Below are 23,448 nucleotides of genomic sequence, written 5' to 3' on the forward strand. Positions count from 1 at the left end.
AGCTGGGGGTTGGTCCAGTACCTGACCGATACTTATCCCTCAACCAACATCTAAAACAGTGTGGTAATTTATTTCACTTCATTGCAACTTGTGGGACCTTGCTGTACTAACCCTAATTGGCTGTCATGTTTCCTATATTAAATAGATAGCTCAACAGTACTTGGTCATAAAATGCTTCAGTACATCGAGATTATGTAGGACACGCCAACCTCATTCTGGTAAATCTGGGCTGAACCTGATACTCTGTCAAATACTCCGCCTGAGGGTCACTGCCCAAAACGGACTCAAGTATAGGCTCATGTTTACTTATTTCAGATATAAACAGCATCTAGATGGAGCCAACATTCCTACCTCTGCAGTTGAACTGAGAGAATTTTTTTTTTAAGAACAAGAGCACCCAGAATCCAGACAGCGAGTCTGAAAGCCATCAGTCATCATACAGGGCAGGTGGTCATTCAGTCCATCATTCCTGTGCTGGTTCTTTAGACAAAACCTTTATTTAGTCCCACTCCACTGCTCATTTCCCATAGCCTTGCAAATTTTTCTTTTTGAAAAATACATGCATAGGGTGGCCAGCATTTATTGCCCATCCCTAATTGCGCTTGTGAAGGTGGTGGTGAGCTGCCTTCATGAACCGCTGCAGTCCAAGTGGTATGGGAATACAGTGCTGTTAGGGAATGGGTTCCAGGATTTTGACCCAGTGACAGTGAAAGAACTATTTATCAAATTCCCTTTTGAACCTTGTTAAATCAGCTTCCTCCATCCTTTCAGGCAGCATTCAAAATCATAACTGTTTAAAAATTATCTCTGGTTCTTTTGTCACGTTAAATCCATGTCCTCTGCTCACTAACCCTCCTGCCAATGGCAACAGTTTCTCCTTATTTACTCTATCCAAACCCTTCATGATTTTGAACACCTCTATCAAATTCCCTCTTAAATATCTCTGCTCCAAGAAGAATATCCCTCACTTCTTTAATCTAGTCAATCTCCTCTGCACTTTCTAAATCCTGGACATCCTTCCCAAATTGACCACAATACTCCCAACTGGGGCATAACCACTGTTTTATCAAAAGATTTAGAATTATTTCCTGGCTTGACTACCCTCTACTTGTATTACTAAACTCAAGAATTCTGTATGTTTTCTTTTAAAATCAAGAGATTTAAATCTTTTTTTTAAAAAAAAGCCACCATTCCATTTTGGCAAGCAAAGCAGGTTTTATTTATTGTGAAAAGATATTAAGACCAGAGTAAAACATGGAAAGTTAACACCAACACAGGATATATTAAAGAAAAGTTATATGTATGCAGGAAGTGACACAGCCCTTAAATAATCAGTGCAATAAAGAAACTCTGAATCAATCTTCCATCCTTTTTAATGAGAGTTAGTGCATCGTAGTTACTTACTGTCCATCAAAGATGACAGGATTCAGATAGACAGTCAGACTATGATTTGAACTCACTCACCATGGGATTAGAGAACAGAAAGAGACTATTCGGCCCATCAAGCCTGTGCAGCTCAAATAAAAAGCTATCAATTGGTCCTACTACACTACAAATGTTTCCTTAGAGATCTGAATCTGCTTTCACCACTCTTTCAGGTAATAAATTCCAGATAGCAAACTCCCAGCTTTTTATGCCAATTATATATCTGTTTTGTGGTTACCAACCATCCTGTCAGCAGAAGGTTTCTCTACTTTTGCTTGCAAACCTCTTAAATTTTAAACTTACATGAAAGTCTTTAATTGTACATCTAAAGCCCACTGGTTGTGATGCTGCCGACTGTGCTGGAACCAATGTACCTACTCAGTGAAGACAACTGTAGAGCTGATGATTCGATCTATTGGTCAGTTGTTTTAATACTGGCCACGTGACCCTTTTGTCACCCAAAATGGTCAAACAGGTGGTCACTGGGTTTTCCAAGGCAGGCAGGGTTGCAGTCTGTGTAGGAAAGCAAGAGTTTTTAGTTCTCATTTTTAAAAAGTCTCAAAGGACCCAAATCTGCCTGTAGCTTGTTCCCATTGCAACTGTTGATACTGAAGTAAATTAATACTTGCAAGAGACAGCAACTAATTCTGGGAATGAACCTCCAAGAAACCCCCTTTTCCTTGCAAATATAAAGCCTGTATTCTAGCATCTTACTAGAACCAGCTGAGATTGCAACACTGGTGTGCTGGAGATCAATAGATGATCTGGGCCTTATGCTATGGGGGAAGGAACCATATACCCTGAAAGGACTGATCAATCGGCAACAACTAGAACAGATTGCAAGGAGCAGCTGGGATGCTGGACTCACTTAAGAATCAGGTACCAGCAATGGTTCATTTTCAGGGGTGGATTTAATCAAATTGAGCCAAACAGCCTCCTCCACTCTTGTAAACCCCAAATAGCAGGTCAGCCTGGAGTGAGGCTTGGGCCCACAACCTTCTGACTCAGCAGCAAGAGACTTTACCAACTAAATCAAGGCCAACCCCTTTGGGTGGCAATTAGAGAAAAGGTGATTCTGCAAACTACATGAAACTGTTGAGAGTTTATATTTGTATTCTTGCATTCACTCTTCCAGAATGAGGCACCAGAGCTCTGTTAAAATTTAAAAATCAATCTGTCAGATAATCTGCTAATCAGGTTAAAGTTCTTTTAAGGTTCAAAAACCACATTAAGATGGTGCAATAATGCAGCAAGTGTCCAGGGTTACCCAAAAGAGTAATGCAGCAGAACCTTTTCTTGAAACTGTGGCCCCCTCCGATTCACTGCCCACCTCAGGATGTGTGCTGAGCGTAGAATGCTTGGGAGCACAGGTAACAGGCTTTCCTCGCCTCATGTCTGGGTCTGTTGTACACACATTGATAAGAAATTGACTGCTCAGGCTAGTGAGCAACTCCATTATTGTTGCATCATGTAACTACCAGGATGGAGGGTGGTGAACTAGATGGACTGCAGTGTTATTTTATCTAGCAATTCCTATGGACTAGCTCTGACAGAATGAACCCTAGTATACACAAAAATAAAAATATTACAAGCATCGCAACCCGATATACTTTTGGTTTACAAACGTCAGCTCACATTAGGGAGAACTGTGCACTGCACAAGAATCAAACACATTGCTTTACACAAACACCAGAGTCATTCATGAAGATTAATCAAACCCATGTGCAGCATCTAGTCCTCATTTCCTTTGCCCCAATGGAAAGATGCCATAATGGACATGCTTAATGATGCTGGTGATTAATTTTTAAAATATATTAAACAAGCCCAACTCTGACACTTCATGTCAAGGTGCTGCCTCTACTTTCCATGGTGCTATTCTATTAACAGAGCACCCAGGATCCTGACAGTCTTGTAGAAATGAGTCCTGTGAAACAGGCATACAAAAAGAAAAGTGCAAATTTTCCAAATCAGCTACAAGCAGCTGAAGATGGTTTCAGTTGTGTGTATCTGGGATGCAGGCTTCCCAGTTTCTTAATCTCAGCAAAACCTCAGGCAGGTGAAGTAGCAGAGGAAAAGGGGAGAGCAAAGAGTAGAGCACCATCAAGTCAAATGGTAAGCTCATTATTTACTGACTGGTAAATTATACCAGTCAGCCAGGCACATTTTCTGACTGTATTCAGATTCTAAGTTTAATAAACTCAGTTTGCAGAGGGACCACTTGCAAATAACCTATGTATTCACTTTGCTATGTGATGCACATTACAGGTATACCTAGATATACTATGGGAAATGCAATCTGACTCCTACCCGGATAGCTGTCACCTGCTCAGCCCACCAACCAGTGGCCAATTGCAAATCTTTGGAATTCTTTATTGCAGAGGATTATGGATGTTTCATCGTTGAGTATATTCAAGGCTGAGATAGACAAATTTTTGATCGGAGAACCAAGGAATATGGGAGTAGGTGGGAAATTGGAGTTAAGGCAGATGATTAACCATGATTGCATCGAATGGCAGAGCAGGCTTGAGAGGCCATATGATCTACTCCTATTTGCATTCGGTGTTCTTTTATTGCCCAATACTTCAGTTTGTTACAAAGGCCACTCAAATATGGCATACAATTTCAGGTAGGAAGGGTGGGCAGTGTACAAAGAACAAACAAGCTTCTATTTAAATCTAGACTAACTAAAGGTTGTATCTCCCAATGCTGAAAAGGGGAACTAAGTGAAACTGAGCCACTCCTACTCATGCTCCCTCTATCCAGAACAATAATGTTTCAAATTTGAACATATCAATAGCATGTTTCCTGTTATCGTTCTATCCTGAAACTCCACCCTCACTGTATTTGAATAGTACAGTCAGAGATGACTGTTAATTCTAGCTTGCATTAAACCCAGTCAAACAGACTGCAAACTGGATTATGTTACAGTACAGCCAAGACATCACACTGGGCACAAGAGAGGCTGGGAAAGCTAAAGATCTGGAATTAATGCATCCTTAAGGGGTGACAACTGATAATGGTCAAACAGCATGGGTACAGCAAGATCCAAATCAGGGCAACAGCCTAAAATGAAAAATGGGGATTCACTATGCAAGTGCTCTGAGCCAATTTGGAAATAGTTAGCCTGGTGACACCAGTGGAAACACACTCCCTCAGCTCGTATGGCAGGCTGAACTTCAATACAGGTTGCAAGACCCAGCCCTCAACTGCAACTCAGATTCTTCTTCCAAACCAAAGATTTTCCTTAATTGTTGCAAAAATAAAAAATATATTGGTAATATACTCAAAAAGGATTTAAGCGTTTACAAACAATATTTATTTTTTTGAAAAACCAAAAAAAAACTTGAAAAAGGGCTTCACAGAATGAGTAGAGGCTCTGCCATGTTACACAGCAAAAATCAGTCACCTAGCCTGCTGAATAAAGAAAGCCATCAGAAAAGCCTTAGTCTCCCTTCAAAGTGGGGCAAGGGAGGGTTAAAAAGCTTCACATGGGAGCAGAGAGCACAACCACTTCAAAAGCAAAACAAGGTGAAGATTAGTCCGCTGTCCTTGGGGTGTGAAACCTGATCTAGTCTGTTGCAATCAGACACCTATATACACCAGCTAAAAACCAGCAGCACAGATTGCCAAGTGCTCAGGGAGGGGGTGCTTGTGGGAATCACCAGGAAGTCGACGGTGTGCTGATTTTCAGAATTCAGTGGTGTCCAAAAAAGTCAGATCTGTAACAACAGCTGAGTGCAAAGCTGACCCTGATCCATGGAATACATTGGTCTGTTCATCCTTTCTGCTTGCAGAAGACAAGAGCTTGTTCACTCGGCTTCTTAAACATGCTGCATAATGTATATAACAAGAGATAATGTCAGCAATGGAGTTAAAAGAACAGGTAATCCACTCTGGTAATCCTGGGTCAAGGGACTGGAGGCAGGCATTTTCAAACCAAAGACCTCCCGACAGTTCCTGGTGCAATCCTCTCAGAACTAGGAATCTGCTAACAGGTCTGCACCAAAGTCAAAAAAAGTTTTAATGCCTGAGATTAAAAAATGAGGAAAGTGTTGGTTCTTCAGCTTCACACAACTGCAGTCAATTTGGAAGTTATAGGAAGCAGAGATGAAGAGTGGATGATGTGCTCACTGTTTAGACACACACTGCCTGGTACCTGAGGAAAGAAAAAAGTGCACATTAATCAACATTATCCTTAAAAAAAAATTCCCCAAATATGTTCCTTTACAATAATCTCTATTTTGAAGGTGCTTGCTCCTTCCTGCAAAAGAGCTATACAAAAGGCTGTGCCTTTCAGTATCTTATCCAAAAGCCATTCTTTAAGAGCCCAGATGGCAAACACAAGCAGAATTTGAGGTGAAGGCCCTGTCCAGTCCTCACTGAACATTCAGATGTTTGAATTTGAGGATCATGAGGTGGTGATCTGAAGCACAGAACCTACCCCAATTGGAGGTTTCTTCCAAGCACCAGCACACTCCAACTGTGGAGCTACTGCTATCACCTTTAGCAAGGTCAACTAATGCAGCACAGACCAACAAAGAGTGTCATAGCCCTAATGACGGATTAAACTGTACGTGAAACTGGCCACCTAACCATTTGTTAGAAACTGAACCAAGATGCCTTAAGGAAAACAAACTTGGTTAATTTCTGAGCTGGCTGAAGGGAGAATTAATGGAGGTCAGAATCAGAACAACACAGTAGATGGCTCTGTAGAGCAATTCAGCCAATCCCATTCTCATATCCCATAGGCAACAAGTTTGTTTCCCTCAAATGTTTATCCAATTAATTTCACCACCCTCAAAGACAGAGTTCCAAGTCGTCATTATGTTAAAAGTGCTTCCTCATATTTCCCCTGCATCTCGTCCAAAGTCCTTGTACCATAAGCTAAATCAGAAAAGGTTTTTGTCTAAACTTGTTCATCTCAGATCTCCCCTCAACCTCCTTTGCCTCACAAAACCACCCCATATCTCCAACCTAATCTTGTAGTTAAATTTCCACATCCCTCTAACCATTCTGGTAAATCACTTCTGCATCTCTTAAGGTGATCTTCATCCTTCCTGAAGTGTACTGACTCCAAGTGTGACCCAACCAGAGCTTTAAAGAAGTTCAACATAACTTTTTATATAGCACCTTTAACATAAAACACTCCAAAAAGGAAAATAAAACAAAATACCAAGCCATGAGTTTGGAAGCTCATCTCAGGTTTAAATGTGACACCAAGGTTGCAAGCAGACTGGCTTAATCTCAGACTGTTGCCAGGGAGAGAAACATAAAAACTAGGAGTAGGCCATTCAGACCTTCGAGCCTGCTCCGCCATTCAATATGTTCATGGTTGATCCTCTATCTCAACACCATATTCCCACTTTCTGCCCATACTCCGATGCCCCCAATATCCAAAAAATTATCAATTTCTTTCTTGAACATACTGTGACCCAGCCTCCACAGCCTTGTGTGGTAGAGAATTCCCACAGATTGATCACCTTTTAAGTGAAGAAATTTCTCGTCAATCCTGAATGGCCTACCCTGTGTCCTGAAACTGTGGACCCCTGGATCCAGGCTCCCCAACCAGGGGAAACATCTCCCCTGCATCTATTCTGTCTAACCCTGTTAGAATTTCATACGATTTAATCAGATTTCCCCCCCTCATTCTTCTAAGCTCGAATGAATATAGACCTAATCAAACCAATCTCTCCTCATAAGAGAGGCCTGCCATCCTCAGTATCAACCTAGAGGGATGGAGTCAGTAGTTATAGGGAACAGAGCTTGAAGCAGGGACTAAAATCAAAAGCTTCAGTCTTCCCAATATTTAATTGGTGGATATTTCTGCTCAACCAGTACTGGATGTAGGATAAGCCATCTGACAATTTAGCAACAGTGGAGGAATCGAGAGGTGGTGAGGTAGAGCAGGGTGTCAGTGTACACATGAAAATCAATGCTGCGCCATGGGATGATGGTACCAAGGAGCAGCTTTTAAAATGAGAAACAGGAAGCAGCCAAGGGTGATCCTTGGGGACACCAGGGTAATGGTGCAGGAGCAGGGACAGAGGCCATTACAAGTGATTCTCTGGTGGTGATCAGATAGATAATAATGGAACCAGATGAGAGCAGTCCCACCCAGTTGGATGACAGTGGAGAGGTGTTAGAAGAGGATGGTGCAGCTGCAGACAAGTCAAGGAGGAAGACAAGGAAAAGTTTAAATTTGTCAGAGGATTTAAAAAGGTGGCATGGGAGCAGAGAGCACAACCACTTCAAAAGCAAAACGAGGCGAAAATTAATTAGTTGTCCTTGGGGTGTGAAACCTAATCTAACATGTTGCAATCAGCCACCTATATACCAGCTAAAAACCAGCAGCACAGCTGAGGGCCAGGAGGGGAATTTAGGTGATCAGCAGTTTAGTGGGAATAGGGTCAAGGGAGGAGGCTGCAAATCTCATGGACAAGAGCAGCTTGGAGAGGGCATAAGTGGAGATGGAAAGGAAACTAGGTAATTGTGCAAGTTCAGCACTAGGAAAGGAGTAAAGTAGGGAAAAGAAAGAAAGTTTGGCTTCCCTGCTTTCATGTGCAATTACTCTGTTTATGGATCAAGATCCCATATGTTTTGCTAACCATCTTCTCTTCAAACAATCTATACTAATGAACTCCCAGATGTCTCTGCCCCTGCACATCTTTGGAACTGTGCTATTTAGTCTATATTGCCTCTCCCTATCCCTTCAGCTAAAATGCATCCCCTCACTCTTCTGTATTAAATTCCATCTATGTCCTGTTGCAGGCAATTCATCCTGTTTGCCACACCTCCAACTTTGGTATCAATTTGTTAATTGAATTGAAACAATTCTAATATGCAAGTCATTTATATGTAGCAAAAAAGTGGTCCTAGCACTGACCCTTGGGGAACAGAGTCTACCATTCTCCAGTTTGAAATGCAACCATTTACCATGACTCCTGTCAATTTTTTTTATCAAAGCTATCATTGACTCAATCTATGACCATTACTTACCTGCCTTTTGTCAAATGTTTTAAAATCCATATCAACAACCTCTGCATTCCCTTCAAAATTCTCCATTACTTCAAAAATATTCAATTAGTTTGGTCAAATACAATCTCTGCTTTTTACAAATCCACCTTGGCTCTCCTAAATTAGCTTAAACTTCTCAAAAAGCGCCTGTTGATTTTTTTTCTCTTCCTTTTAAAACCTTACCCACCACTGATGTTAAACTAACTGGCCTGTAGTTGCTGGACTGTTCTTGCACTCTTTCCTTGAATAAGTGTGTCATATTTGCCACTCTCCAATCCTGGCACATCCATATATCTAGGGAAAATGGGAAAATTATGGCAAGCCCTTCCACTATCACCACCCCCACTTCCTTCACCAACTTGGGAAGCAAGTCACCTGCACCAGGTGATTTATTACCCAAGATCAGCCTTTCTAGTGCCTCCTGCCTAACGATTTTCACCCCAACATCTCCACCCCCTCCCCCTTTCTATTGATATTTGTCAGCCTCTCCTTGCATAAACACCAATACAGAGTGCTAAGTGTTCTGGCCTTGCCCTGCGCCTTTTTTGTCCCAATAGGACCCACACCACTTAATATTGAAATGCTGGGAGATGATTTTTGGGTTCTTTTTAACTGCTATTCTTTTCTCATTCTTTTTGCCAATATTATGTTCCTCTTCACTTCTCAACTTATAGAATTATTGGGGGGGGGGGGGGGCGGGCTAGATAGTGTGGATAGAAAAAATCTAATACCCCCAGCAGAGAGGGGTCAAAACCAGGGTGCATAGATTTAAAGTAACTAGAGGGAAGTTGGAGTGTTTGTTCCAACCAGAGTGTGGGGGCCTGGAAATTGCTGCCTAAAAGACATGGAGGGCAGAAACTCTCATGCTATTTAAAAATACTTGGATATTTACTTGCAGTGCCACAACCTAGAGGGCTATCGAGCAAGAGGTTGGATTAGGCTGGATTGCTCTTTTGGCTGGCACAGACATTGACCAAATGGCCTCCTCCTATGCCATAAATCTTCTTTGTTTCCATGCTCTCTAAAGCTCAGACTGGTCACAGTCAGTAGGAATCAGCTTTGACTCTTGGCCTGGGTTTAATTAGTTGACTCACTCAAGGGAGGAGGGTAGGAGCTATCACTAGGCTAGGCAAGAGGGAGAGAAGTTAGTCAAGGATCCTACTGCCACTGGCAGAGAGTGCAGGAGAAGCGTGCTCAATTGGAAGGGCAATCTCTAACTTGGGAGTTAGTGTAAAATATCTATCTGGATCAGCTCCCATTATACATCTCTCGATTTGACAAACCTGGTCTCTTCTATAGCTTCTGCTTCTTCATCTTCTTCATCTTCATCCTGACTGAGGAGGACCTCATCTTCCAGATCCATGTCAAAGTTGTTGCTGATCTCAGTGCCCTGACTGTATAAATACCCACTGCAAATCAAGACGGATAAATTATGAGTATGGGGCCTCTGCATGTCTCTTAAAAACCCCTTAAAGCCCTACCCAGGTCTAGCCTTTCATCCAGAAGTAGCAGGAACTCAAGAGCAGCTTCCCAAGTTAGATGAGTAATTGTGCTCCACCCTCCCCAATTCTAATCAGCTTCATTCCCTGCAATGTTTGGAGCAACAGAGGAAAGTTGCTAGAATGAGACTGGCCTAAGGTACTTCACTCTCCCATCTTCCAAACATTGGCTATGTTTAGCCTCCCACTTATTGCCCTAGGGTAATAAGTGGGAGGCTAAACATAACCAAACTATTGCAACTGAGATTGGTGGGAGAAGGGGATGGTGATAAGCAAAGCCAATGAATGGCTGCACATGATCTTACAGAAATGCAATACCCTACTCATGTGCACACAAAAAAAACTAGGTGTGTGGGTGAAGGGTGTAATTGCAAAGCTTTGCTACATCCTCTATTTTACTCCTAATCCTATCCAGGACGAAGTTCAGAAAGGTTCTGGCCTATAGAACCAGTTATGCTCAAGGTGATTTTACACTCTTGTATAATACTGCCTCTCTCCACCTCACCTTAATGTCAGACTTGGAACAGGTAACCTGACACAGGCACACCCTCACGCCCACTTTCAGTCAAGACTTAAAAATTGAACACAAACAAGTTGCAAATCATATGACTTCATATCTGGACTCCAGACCATCTAATTAAATATGGTAGAAGATGAGGGTACCTCTCAGCCATCTGTGGAATTCACACATCTTGTTTAAGGATGGGCTAATACCTAAAGACTATGAAGTTTTCAGATTGCCAGTCTCCATGTTTCATACTGGACAAAAGGGAAAATCAAAACTCCATGGCCACTACCAACTTGCCAACATCACGGTGACCTCCCCCATCAAAACTAGATTGGGTGGACCTCAAGATTTTCTTTTAAAAATTCACTCATGTGATGTGGGCTTCATTGGCTGGGCCTGCATTTATTGCCCATTCCCATTTGCTCTTGAGGTGGTGGTAGTGAGCTGCCTTCTTGAACCACTGCAGTCCATGTGGTGTGGGGAACATCTGCAGTGCTGTTAAGGGAGTTCTAGGATTTTGACCCAGCGACAGTGAAGGAATGGTGATATATTTCCAAGTCATGGTGGTGTGACTTGGAAGGGAACTTCCAGGTGGTGGTGCTCTCATCTATCTGCTCCCCTTGTCCTTCTAGATGGTAGTGGTCATGGGTTTGGAAGGTGCTGTTGAAGGAGCCTTGGTGAATTGCTGCAGTGCATTTTGTAGATGGTACACACTGCTGCTACTGTGTGTCAGTGGTGGAAGGAGTGAAATGTTTGTGGATGTGGTGCCAAACAAGTAGGCTGCTTTGTCCTGGACGGTGTCCAGTTTCTTGAGGGAGCTGCACTCATCCAGGCAAGAGGGGAGTATTCCATCACATTCCTGACTTGTGCCTTGTAGGTGGACAGGCTTTGCGGAGTCAGGTGGTGTGTTACTGGTCACAGGATTCCTAGCTTCTGACCTATTCTTGTAGCCACAGTATTTATGTGGCTAGTCTAATTCAGTTTGTCAATGGTAACCCCCCCCACCAAGGATGTTGATGATGGGGGATTCAATGATGGTAATGCCACTGAACATCATGGGGTGACGGTTAGATTCTCTTGTTGGAGTTGATCATTGCCTGACATGTGGGGGATGAATGAATTAAAAACAAACATTCATGGGATGTGAGCATTTATTATCCATCTCTAACTGCCCTCGTTCAGAGGGCATTTAAGAGTCAATCACATTGCTGTGGGTCTGGAGTCACATGTAGGCCAGACCAGGTAAGGACAGCAAGATTTCCTTCCCTAAAGGACATTAGTGAACCAGATGGGTTTTTACAATAAACAATGGTTCCATGGTCATCATTAGACTTTGAATTGAGATTTTTTTCAAATTCAAATTTCACCTCTGCTGTGGTGGGATTTGAACCTGGGTCCCCAGAGCATTACCCTGGGTCTCTAGTATTAGTCCAGTGACAATACACCATCACCTTCCCTTGCCACTTGTCAGCCCAAGCCTGGATATTGTCCAGGTCTTGCTGCATTTTGGACATGGACTGCTTCAGTATCTGAGTAGTCACAAATGGTGCTGAACATTGTACAGTGAACATCCCCACTTCTGACCTTACGATGGAGGGAAGGTCATTGATGAAGCAGCTGAAGATGGTTGGGCCGAGGACATTACAGAGGAACTCCTGCAGTGATTTCCTGGAGTGGAGATGACTGACCTCCAGCAAACAACCATCTTCCTTTGTGCTAGGTATGACTCCAACCAGCAGAGAGTCGCCCCCCCCCAACCCCACTGACTCCAGGTTTTGCTAGGGCTCCTTGATACCACATTTAGTCAAATGCAGACTTGATGTCAAGGGCAGTCATACTCACTTCAGCTCAGGAGTTCAGCTCTTTTGTTCATGTTTGAACCAAGGCTGTAATGTCAGAAGTGGAATGGTCCTGGCAGAACCCAAACTGGGCATCAGTGAGCAGTTTATTACTGAGCAAGTGTCATTTGGTAGCATTGTTCATGACCCCTTCCATTACTTTACTGATGATCGAGGGTAGACTGATGGGGCAGTAATTGGCCGGGTTGGATTTGTCGTACTTCCTGTGTACGAGACATACCTGGGCAATTTTACTCGTAGCCAGGTAGCTGCCAGTGTTGTAGCTGTAATGGAACAGTTTGGCTAGGGGCACGACAATTTCTGGAGCACAAGTCTTCAGTACTATTGATGGAACATTGTCAGGGACCATAGCCTTTGCAGTATCCAGTGCCTTCAGCTGTTTGTGTTAACCCAGTGCTCATTTAATCGAAGCTGGTTTCAAGGAGTGCACCCTTATTACTGCAGGACTCAGATGATCATCAGAACCATCAGTTGTCAGCCAGTCTGAGAACCAGACTCAAACTAGATGCAAGTAATCAAGCAGCCAAAGTGCTTAACTTGCTCCAGTTTCAAGGTTCACAGAACCATCCTATTAGATATTTGACAAGAAACTTCAAAACCTGCTGTGAACCCTTCGTTTTATAAGGCCCTCACTTCAACTTTAAATCATCAAATCCATTCATGAGACCACAGGCCTGCCACGTGGGAGACCAGAAATTATCAGAATGAAGTAACGAATCTGTAAAACTGCACTACCTTTATCTGTATCCAATCTGTGTGCTTGTGCACGAGACCAAAAGTGAGATGTTGCATTTAGTCAGGGTACGAGAGAGCAAGAGCTTATTTTAAGCTCTCAAAAGCCTGCTGCTGAAAAACACTCCAAGGGTAAGAGACAAGACACACCTCTTTCCAAAGAAGGCATACACATTGCAGACAGAAAGGGAGCACATCCATCTTAATGTAGTCATGAACAGAATGTTAAATCTCACCTGACAGAACGGCACGTGAAGAACACTATCCTTTTCAGTTTCTTGTTATAGAAGAAATAGTTAAAAGACCAAAGGCTACCCTCCTCACCATATGGGTCAGAGTCCAAATCTGGATTGTAGCTGAAAAGTGATTCCACACAATTAAAAACACTTAATAAACTGACTTGCATAAAAATAAGTGTTGGAGTTCTGATAATCAAGAGTATAGTTAAAGTACACTGCAGCAAAGAGGGTCATTACAGTCTTTCATTTTAAGTGCCTCTCACACACGATCTACAGATTCAAGAGCCCAGATATTGTATCAATTTTTCTCTTGGAGACACTGACTTTATTAGGGTACGGTTACATGGACTCTGTCCACCCTATGCTGGGTGTAGAGGATCAGAAAGATCCACCTGGCTGGTTCCAGCAACTGGAAAATATAAAATCTCATAATAATATTAATAATAATCCCTCCAGTAAAACCTCCAGGTTTTTAATCCAACTCTCGAATTTGCAGGCACAAATTAGCCCATTGCTTGAGTAATCCATCGAAACACCCACCACCATCAGTAAAAAAAAAAAACGGTGAAAGGTTGTTTGAATTTGACAATATGCCCTCTTGTAGAGGTGTGACAGTTTTAAACGTGTCGATCTTGCCTATGCCTTGCAAATACTGAACAGTCTAGGGACAGCTAAAACAAAATAAAATTTTTAAAATTGAAAACACTCAGCTGCTTAGCTAAATATTGGCAACCTATTTAACTTTAGGGCATTAAAGTCACAGGCCTTAAAATAGAGTCACAAGACAATGATCAACAGCAGAAATTCTAACTTCTCCCCCCCCTAATTCAACGGTAATATTCCACTAACTGTTACGATCGAGGTGGGAGGAGTGCACGGTCTCATTCCACTACTCCATGGGTCACAACATATATTCAAATGATTTTTCCAGCTAGCTGTACAGCCAAATATGTGGCTTACCTATTAATCTCAGAATGACCACTCACTGCCCAGGTTTCTAATAAACAAAATTATTAGTTTATTATAAAACCAGGCTAGTCAAGTGGCAAGGCAAAGCTTAATAACTCAGAAATACAAAAGGTATAATAATTACTCGACATACCCTAACACAAAAAAGTGGAATTCTGCAAAATGGTTAATTCAAGGGAAAAGGATAGATCGAGTCCTTGAAATGCTGTCCGGGTTATACAGTTGGTTTCTCAGCACAGGTCTGAGAAACAATCGATGACTCTTACACTACTTTTCAGGTGGACTTAGAGCAAAACTTGTAGATACTCTTTCAGAACACAGTGACTTTGGAGCAACTTCCATTCACTTTTGCTTGGGACTGGTCTGGAGCTTCAGGTCTTTTTTACCCAAAGCAGTTGATCACTCTCATTTCCCACAAAACAAAATCAGCCTACCAGCTTTTAAACAGTTTTCCAGGTATGTTTCTCCCCCACCCCCAAAAGGCCATAAACCACTGTGACACCCTTTTGTGATTAGTACACCAGGGCCAAGAGGTTTCCAGATTCTTTAAAACTGCTCAATTACCTTTTCTGATAAAATGCTGTCTTTTCCAGGAACAGCAGCAACCAGAGTCCTTGCAATAACCCTTTAAGGGACAGTGTTTCAGAATGTTCTAGGCCTTGAAGATGAACCATTTTCTGTGATTAAAGTATTTATGGCACGCCTGAGCAGAGATCAGTTCATTCCACAAAATTGGGACACAAACTTGGGCACGTTTTGAATAGACGGGTCAAATTCTGGTTAGTGCAGGTTCAGCAATAGTCAGAGGCTACTTGGCAGTGAGACAGATGAAGTGTACTGTAAGCGGGAAGAGAGCTTTCCAGCTACAATAAAGTTGGGGGGTGGTGGTGGTCTGAAATATTGAACAGTTGTGAAGGTTCAGATCAGTTTGCTGTACATTCTATATTCACACAAGACACTAAGCAGAAGGTAGGGCAGGTAAGTTATATAGATAGATAGATGTTTTTCCTTCAGTGAACCCATCTTGCTTTTTTATTTCTCATTGTTAAAAGGTGTGAAACATTTAACTGACATGAAGATAACACAGTAGATGACCAGAAGCTTAGCCAAAAGGGGGGAAGGAGGGGTTTAGGGAGGGTATTCCAGATTTTGGGGCCTCAACAGAAGGCATGGCCTTCAAATGGTGAAGTGATTAAAATTGAGGCCAGAATTTGAGCAGCACAGAAGATGAAGGGTAATGTGGCTGAAAGTTACAGAGATCAGGTGCACATCGAGATTGTGCTGAGTTGCCCAAAATAGGATAAACCACAGGAATAGTTCTGTCGAAGGGTCATGAGGACTCAAAACGTCAACTCTTTTCTTCTCCGCCGATGCTGGCAGACCTGCTGAGTTTTTCCAGGTAATTCTGTTTTTGTCACAGGAATGTGTATATAGTTTGCATTGTTCAAACTACAAACTGAATTAAATTGACCATATCTTGTTCTACACAAACTTTAAAATCAGTGAATGTAAATCACTTCAGGATGTTAGAAACAAGGAACTATAAATACAGTATCCATTCCTCCCCAGTCATCAAGATCTGTACTGTACACTTATCCATACACTGGCATTATGCAGATTATTTCTAAACAAAATTCATCTAATTTTTTTGCTGGAGAACAAGAGAATTAACAACAGCACAAGTCTCATATTCCAGTACACAGATAGAATAGAGACAAAGATTAAATAAAATTCAAGTAATTTAAGCAAACATTTATACAGAGCGAGATACTCTATGTCCTCGAAACTTCCCAAAGCACAGTCAATGAAAATTTGAGGTGAAGTCACTGTTATGTTGTGGCTAATTTGCACAAAGCAAGATTCCACAAACAGTAATAAGTTAAATGAAGTTATTCTGTTCCTGGAGGTGTTGGTTGAAGGATAAATGTTGAGTAGGGGATATGGAAATTCTCCTACTTCATCAGATAATGCAACATGCTTTTATGTTCACTGATCAAGTTAAGGGTGCTTTATTTTTTTTGTCGCCCAAAAGATGGTACCTCTGACAATGTAGTACTGTTTAACACTGAAGTGCCAGCCTAGATTTGGTCAAGTACTAGAGGAGGGCTTGCCTCCAAGACCTTCAGACAGACAAGACAACTACTAATTGAGCCAAGTGAGGAACAAATATGGGCATTAAAATGCCTTTAAAGTTGCGTGAAAGTCATTTTCATTTTGAAGTTACCTGTAGATGTCACATTCTGACAGACAGATCTCTTCATCAACAGCATCCCAAAGCTGAGGTTTCAGTTTGTTAAACTCCTCTCCAACAGCAGAAAACAAGCTGGTGTTCACAGCATTCACCACCTGAACAAATTAAACACAGGGATCAGGACTAACTTTAAAAGAGATAACTTTGGGATATTGAATGGGTAAGGCAAATAATTGGGTTAGCTATTCACCATCAGCTCTCAAGGCCATGAAGAAATATAGGATCCTGTGCCAACTCTCCTCACTGTTCCAGGATCATCCAGAAATGTGAAGATAACCACAGCTTCTTGTCTTTACTCAACCATGGTCTTAAACTCCATTCCTGCACCCTTACCTTCAAGTGGGGTAGCTCAGACTTTTGTCACTGGCATTAAGACCATCCAATCAGCTGCCTTTGCCACATCCCTCCTTTCCTCTAGCCCAATGGGTCAAACTTCCAAGGTTCCATACGCCCTCGCCCCAGAATTCACATCTTTATCTACTCGTTCCTATCTCCCCTCACACAAATCAAGATATGAATGAGAAAAGTTCCTCCAACCAGAATGGCTTCCCATTGGGAAGATTGAACCTACTGCCTTCAGTTCCTGACACAACTGTTCCATAGCCACCAACTCCATCTCTCCATATTGTATAACAGGGTGAGGAACTTTATCACGAGCCATACAAAAATCAACTTAATTTGTTTTTCTTGAGAATACAAAAAAATCCAACTCACCCACTATTCAGCAATGGTTGAATTTGAATATTATATTGTTAAATATTATAGTAATTTAGCTGATGCATTTATCCAAAGCAAATTCGTAACGATGATAAATGCCATTTTCAAGGCATTGTCATAGGTTACATATTTTTTAAGAAATCTTGCTACTAGCTGGATGAAATTGACCAACGGGCTGGATCTGGCCCACAGGCCATAGGTTCCCAACCCCTGCTATATAATAAAAGCAAAATACAGCAGATGCTGGAGATCAGAAGTTAAAAATAGTGCTGGAAAAACTCAGCAGGTCTGGAAGCATCCATGGAGAGAGAAACAGAGTTAGAGTCCAATATGACTCCTTTGGAACAGGTTCTGAAGAAGTCATACTGAACTCTGCCAGACCTGAATATTTCCAGCACTTCCTGTTTTTAATTTCAGATTTCCAAGATCTGCAGTATTTTGCTTTTTTTTAAAAAAACTCCATATGTCCCTTGGCAATGGTCTTGGGTCAAACCAGACTTCACAATCCTGATATATTTTACAACATGAACTATCAATCTGCAATCTGATTCATTGCTGAGACCACCTATTTCCATCTAACATTTCCCAACTACACCCTGCCTCAGCTATCTGCTGCTGAAACCACTCACCTATAACTATTCCAATGCACTCTTGTCCAGCCTCCCACATTCTACCTCATGTAAACAGTCTGCTACCCATGTCCTTACATCAAGCCCCACTCACCCATCACCCCTGTGCTCACTGAATTTAAAAAATACTGATTTGCATTTGAAGAGCTGTAACCTACAGGGCTACAGACCAAGAGCTGGAAAGTGGGGTTAGGCCAGATAGCTTTTTTTAAAGCCAGCACTAACGTGGACTGAAAAACCTCCTTCTGTGCAATAAAACCTCTATCCTTCTATAGTTTCCTGACAAGCATGCCTCAATTTTAAAATTAGCATCTTGGTTTTCAAATCCACAGCCCAAGCCATTCCTAAGCCCAAGCTCCTCCAGCCCTACATATCTACAACCTCTTTGGAGATCCCAGATGTCAATCACTCCAATATTGGTGACTATACCTTCAGCTACCAAGACTGAGCTCTGGAATTCCTTCTTGAACCTCTCTGCCTCCCTACCCTCTAGGGTGCTCAAAACCCACCTCTTGCTTTAGTTCATCTGCCCCAATATCTCAGTGTAATAGTCAAATGTTTTCTAATGCTCCTGTAAAGCACCTGGGGGTATTTGACCATGTTAAAAGATACTATATATAATACAAGTTGTTGTTCCTATTCCCTAAACAATGAGTGAGCGGGTCAATATCCTAGACAAGAAGCCAACATCTGATCTAGATGGGGCAGAAGAACAATGACAATTATTGCCCTAGATTCTGGAATAGTCCCAGCAGATTGGAAGTTAGCAAATGTAACACCACTATTCAAGAAAAGGTCGGAGGCAGGGTAGAAGAGAGAAAACAGGCACTTAGCCTGACAGCCAGTTGTCTGGAAAGTGCTGGAATTTATCAAGGAAGTCTTAGTACACTTAAAGCACAGTATGATTAGAAAAAGTCAACATGATTGTATAAAACTGAAATCCTGCTTGACAAAATTAGAGAGTTTGAGGATGTGACTCATTGGGTAGATATAGGAAAGCCAGAAGATGTCTACATGGTATTTCCAAAAAACATTCAATAAAAGGTACCACACAAAAAAGGTTAATATACCAGATAAGGGCTCATGGAGTTGGGGTGATATTAGCATGGATAGAGGATTGGTTAAGAGGCAGGGAGCAGGAATAAATGGGGCATTCAAGTTGGCAGACGTGACTAGTGTAGTGTCAAATGTATCAGTGCTGGGGCCTCAGCTATTTACAATCTATATCAGTGAATTAGAAGAGTAATGTATCAAAGTTTTCTGACGACACTAAATTGGTAGGAATGAAAGCTATGAGGACAAAAGTTGCAAAGAATAGAAAAACAGAATTTCGATTTTAAAAAAGGCATGATACCTGTAAATGTTAATATTCAGAGAGATTTGGGTGTAGTCATACAAGGAACGTTAAAAAATTTGCTTGCTATACCTGCCTGCTATCAGCAAAGCAAAATGTCATGTTAGCCTTTATTGCAAGGGGATTGGAGTACAAGAATAAAGCCTTGCTACAATTGTACAGGGCTGAGATCACACCTGGAACACTCTGGTCTCCATATTTAAGGATAAATTTGCATTGGAGGCAGTACAGCAAAGATTCAATAGATTGGTCCCAAGAATGTGAGGACTGTTCTATGATGAGGGGTTGAGTAAATTGGATCTCTCTTCTCTGGAGTTTATGAAGACGTGATCTCATTGAAACTCAAATATTGAAAATCAAGATTACGAAGGGGTTTGACAGGGTAGACACAGACGTTGTTAGAATCTAGAACAAGGGAGCACAGTATATATTTATACTTATATTTAAGGCTGAGATAGCCAGATTTTTGGTGTCTCAGAATGCAGGGATAGGGGAACAGATGGGAAAGTGGAGCTGAAGCCCAAAAAAAGCCATTATTGTACTGAATGGCAGAGGAGGCTCAACAGGCTGTATGCTCAAGTCCTGCTCTTATTTTTCATGTTCTTATGGATCAGTGTATGATTATTTGGGGTCCAGCTTTTTTTTTGCTGGAGTCACCAAGTACATTGGATCTGTTCAGTAAATTGAAAAGGATGAACTTCTGTCACATGAAGGTTGAGGAGCCCCAGTCAGCTAGAGAATACCTTGCCATTGGACTGTTATGTTATTGATGTTGTAGCAAAGATGCAACAGAGCATTACAACACCATTGGGTCCAGGATCTTAATTAGTTTGTCTACTCCTGACTATAATGCTGCCTTGTTTCCACAATAATGCAGCTCACTAAACCAAAATTACAGCTTAATAATGAGCAAACCACATAGCCATAATCATTTCTATTAAGGTAAGACAAGAACCCTTTCTCCAAACATTTTGACACCTGCAAAAGTAAACTGAACTATACCCCAAGCTACTAATCTTTGGCTACTTTAAATTTTCAAACAAACAATTTCACAATCAATTCTGTTACATCCACTTACCCAGTTCAAACTGGGCTCTTTGCTGAACTCATGGCTTTTAGCTGTGCTGAAGTCATAATCTGGGCGGAACGATGCATTGAGTGTAGCAATCAGGTAGAAGAGTGTCTTGCGGCTACACTTGTCACAGAGTGGTCCCTCTCCTTCATCTCCACTCTGGCTCTTACTCAACCTAAAATAGAGGACAGGCTTCAAGAGTTAGTTGCTTTTAAAAGTTGCGGGCTCTTCATTTTCATGTTAAAGATTTTTGAAGGGCTGAGAGTCCAGGTATTGAATTCTAAAAATATTTTAATAAATATAGGCATAATGTCAAGTTCCAAGAGGACCGTCTCAGATAATAATGTACTTTGCTACTGCAATAAGTGCACCAGAATGACATGCACTCAGATAAGGTCACATTAATCTTGTTAGGAAACAAGAGTCACTGTGCCAAAATGTCCAGCATCTGGAGCTAGTGTAAAATAGATGGCTGTATTCTATAACATTGTTGTAGCAGATTGGACTTACTTTCCCCTCCCCTTCTCCACCACCAAGATTCACAGCTTTTATTCCCCCTCCTGCTCTTTGGATAAAGTATATCAGTAGTGAAAACAGTGCTGGAAAAACTCAGCAGGCCTGCCAGCATCAGAGAAGAGAGAAACACAGTTAATGTTGTGTCCAATATGTCTCTTCCTCAGAAGAGTTCCAAGGAGTCACATTAGACTTGAAAAATTAACTCTGTTTCTCTCTCCACAGACACTGCCAGGCATAAGTTTTTCCAGCACTTTGTTTTTATTTCAGATCTCCAGCATCCACAGTATTTTGCTTTTATTTTAGGGGGAACTTAGCGACCACTGAACTGATCTGGCTGCCGGTCCAACAATATATACAATTGAGTGGAATCAATAAAGAATCTTATTGTAATGAAGACCTTCATTTGGTAGAAACTGGAATATTTATGAAGCGATTTCTCTTCCAAGGTTCTACTTACCTGTTTGGGCTAATTCCAGTAGTCTGAGGTGGGGAAAGGGCTTCCAGGACATGGGGCTGTCCCTCTTGACAGAACTGCTTAAACATCTGCTTATCGTCTCCTGCCATTTTGCAGGAATAACTCTCTATCCTTTAGGGAAAAAGGAAATAAAAGAAAGCTTGTTAATGTAAGAATTCTCCATTTCTCTAATTTTGCTTTGCATGCAGACCATTCACTTAAATGTGCAGTATTTAATTTTGTTTTTGCATGGTTTCTTAAAGGGACAAATTGAGCAGCTTGCACAGCAACTTCCAGGTTGCTGCACTGGCATGCATATACACAACTTAAGATCAAACATTGCTTATAAGAAAGCACTGATCAACTCCAGTCTCAGTAAAAGTCATTGATTAAGTTCACACCTAGATTTCAATCCCAGCCCCCCATCCCCCAAAGAGGGAAACAGCAGCATTCAGCATAATTTTAGTAAAGTATAATGGAAGTCAGTGCATGCAAAGTAATAAATAAGAATGACATGTACAGCTTCTAAACAGAATTAAAAATAGATTAGCTCAGCTCAATTTCACCATTCTGCCTGGGATCCTATGACAGAGACAGCTTCCTGCCAGGGCTCATCATGTAGAGTATGTGTACATTGTTGAGGCTAAATAGGTTTACATCGCTAGTCAGTCAGCCTACTTAAATATAGCAGGCTACCCATCAACATCAAATTTGTGTTATGTCATGTGATAAAGGCAATGTGCTTTAAAGGCAAATGATAGACTGAGCAGGATGCAGGAATGAAATTAGAGATGTCAGAAAATACATGCAAAGACAGTTGCGAGCAGGCTTTGACAGAGACACAAAGCAAATTTAGGAAGAGAATTGTACAGTTGGAGAATTGTGGCTGAACACTAAGCCATCAGTTATAGCTACCTAGGGGCGGAGTTACTCAAAATCTACTCTGAAGATCAGATGATGCACCATGAGAATGTCATACTTTACTGATGTAAACTGCTGCATCTACAGCTTTAAACTGGTTTCCTATAGGAGAGGGATAACAAAGCAGGAGTAATGTATTGGCTTCCTGTACCAATGGAGACTATGATTGGATTCCTCATATTCTTGGAACTTCAGACAGACATAATGAAGACTGTTGTTCTGTAGGGCTTTGACAAGACCACATCTGGCAGTGTGTATAGAGTTTTGATCTCCAAAACCTGGGAAGGATTATATTCATCTTAAAATGGGCATAATGAAGGTTTACTAGATTGATTTGAGACAAGGGGGCTGTCCTATAAGAAGAGAACTTAAGTAGAATAAGCCTATATTCTCTAGAATTCAGATGAGCACTGATCCCATTGATTCTGAGAGGGTAGATGCTGAGAGGTTGTTTCCTTCTGGCTGAAGAATTTAGAAAGGTGTAAAGTTATCAGCAATTTAGGACAGATTATGAAAAATATTTTCAGAGACATGAGTTTTTGGAATTTTCTATTCTAGAGGGTTAGGTATGTTCATTAAGTATATTCAAGGCTGAGAGAATTAATGAGGATGTCACAACATAACTAGGAGCAGGAGTAGGCAATTCAGCCCCTTGAGCCTGCCCGGCCATTCAATACGATCTTGGCTGATCTCATTTCGGCCTCAACTCCAACTTCCCACCCACCCAATAACCTTTCAACCCATTACTAATTAAAAAGCTGTCTGTCTATCTCCTCAAATTTATTCAGCATCCCAGCATCCACTGCACTGAGGTAGTGAATTCCTCAGATTCATGACCCTTTGTCAGGAAGCTATTGATGTATATATTTTTTTTAAAATTTCCAATAGAGGTTTAGTCTCTGGGTGTGTCATAATTGGATTAAAGCCAGCTAATGTATTAGTTTTGATATGTGGGAGCGATTGTGCACATTTGCATTTTTTGAGTAGAGCATTCAAGAAGTGGGGTGAATCCTTTTATCTTATGTTGTGACTGCAGCCAGTGTTATTCACTGAGCAAACCAAATCTTAGAGGGAAACTTGTCTTACCTGATCATAACTGTTTTGTATTTTGAAAACAAGAAAACTGACCCTAGAATTCCAGTAACACTTAAGATTTTAAAATTAAAAGATTTAAGAAAAAAAAGCTTAAGCACAAAATTAAAATTACACAGTTGAAACAGTCTTACAAAACATTCCCAGAAAACACGTGCTCAGAACACAAGTAAACTTACTTGGCAACAGCTCCCTTA

At 41.3% G+C, this 23,448-nt stretch overlaps 1 protein-coding gene across 5 annotated transcripts in view; it reads right to left on the reverse strand.

Annotated features, from left to right (window-relative positions):
• Nucleotides 1–1,195: 1,195 nt before the first annotated feature.
• LOC121276530 (repressor of RNA polymerase III transcription MAF1 homolog) overlaps nt 1,196–23,448 on the reverse strand; it is a 54,594-nt gene continuing 32,341 nt past the window's right edge. For all 5 annotated transcript variants that reach the window (XM_041185055.1, XM_041185054.1, XM_041185052.1 and 2 more), the window contains 6 exons: nt 21,242–21,370; nt 20,275–20,443; nt 16,470–16,591; nt 13,274–13,393; nt 9,723–9,848; nt 1,196–5,581 (listed from right to left, as the gene is read on the reverse strand). In XM_041185055.1, coding sequence (XP_041040989.1) covers nt 5,560–5,581; nt 9,723–9,848; nt 13,274–13,393; nt 16,470–16,591; nt 20,275–20,443; nt 21,242–21,348 — 666 coding nt within the window. In that variant the 5' untranslated portion in view covers nt 21,349–21,370 and the 3' untranslated portion in view covers nt 1,196–5,559. The remainder of the gene's footprint in view (nt 5,582–9,722; nt 9,849–13,273; nt 13,394–16,469; nt 16,592–20,274; nt 20,444–21,241; nt 21,371–23,448) is intronic.

Source organism: Carcharodon carcharias, chromosome 3 (assembly GCF_017639515.1).
Source record: "Carcharodon carcharias isolate sCarCar2 chromosome 3, sCarCar2.pri, whole genome shotgun sequence".
NCBI classification, from domain to species: Eukaryota; Metazoa; Chordata; class Chondrichthyes; order Lamniformes; family Lamnidae; genus Carcharodon; species Carcharodon carcharias.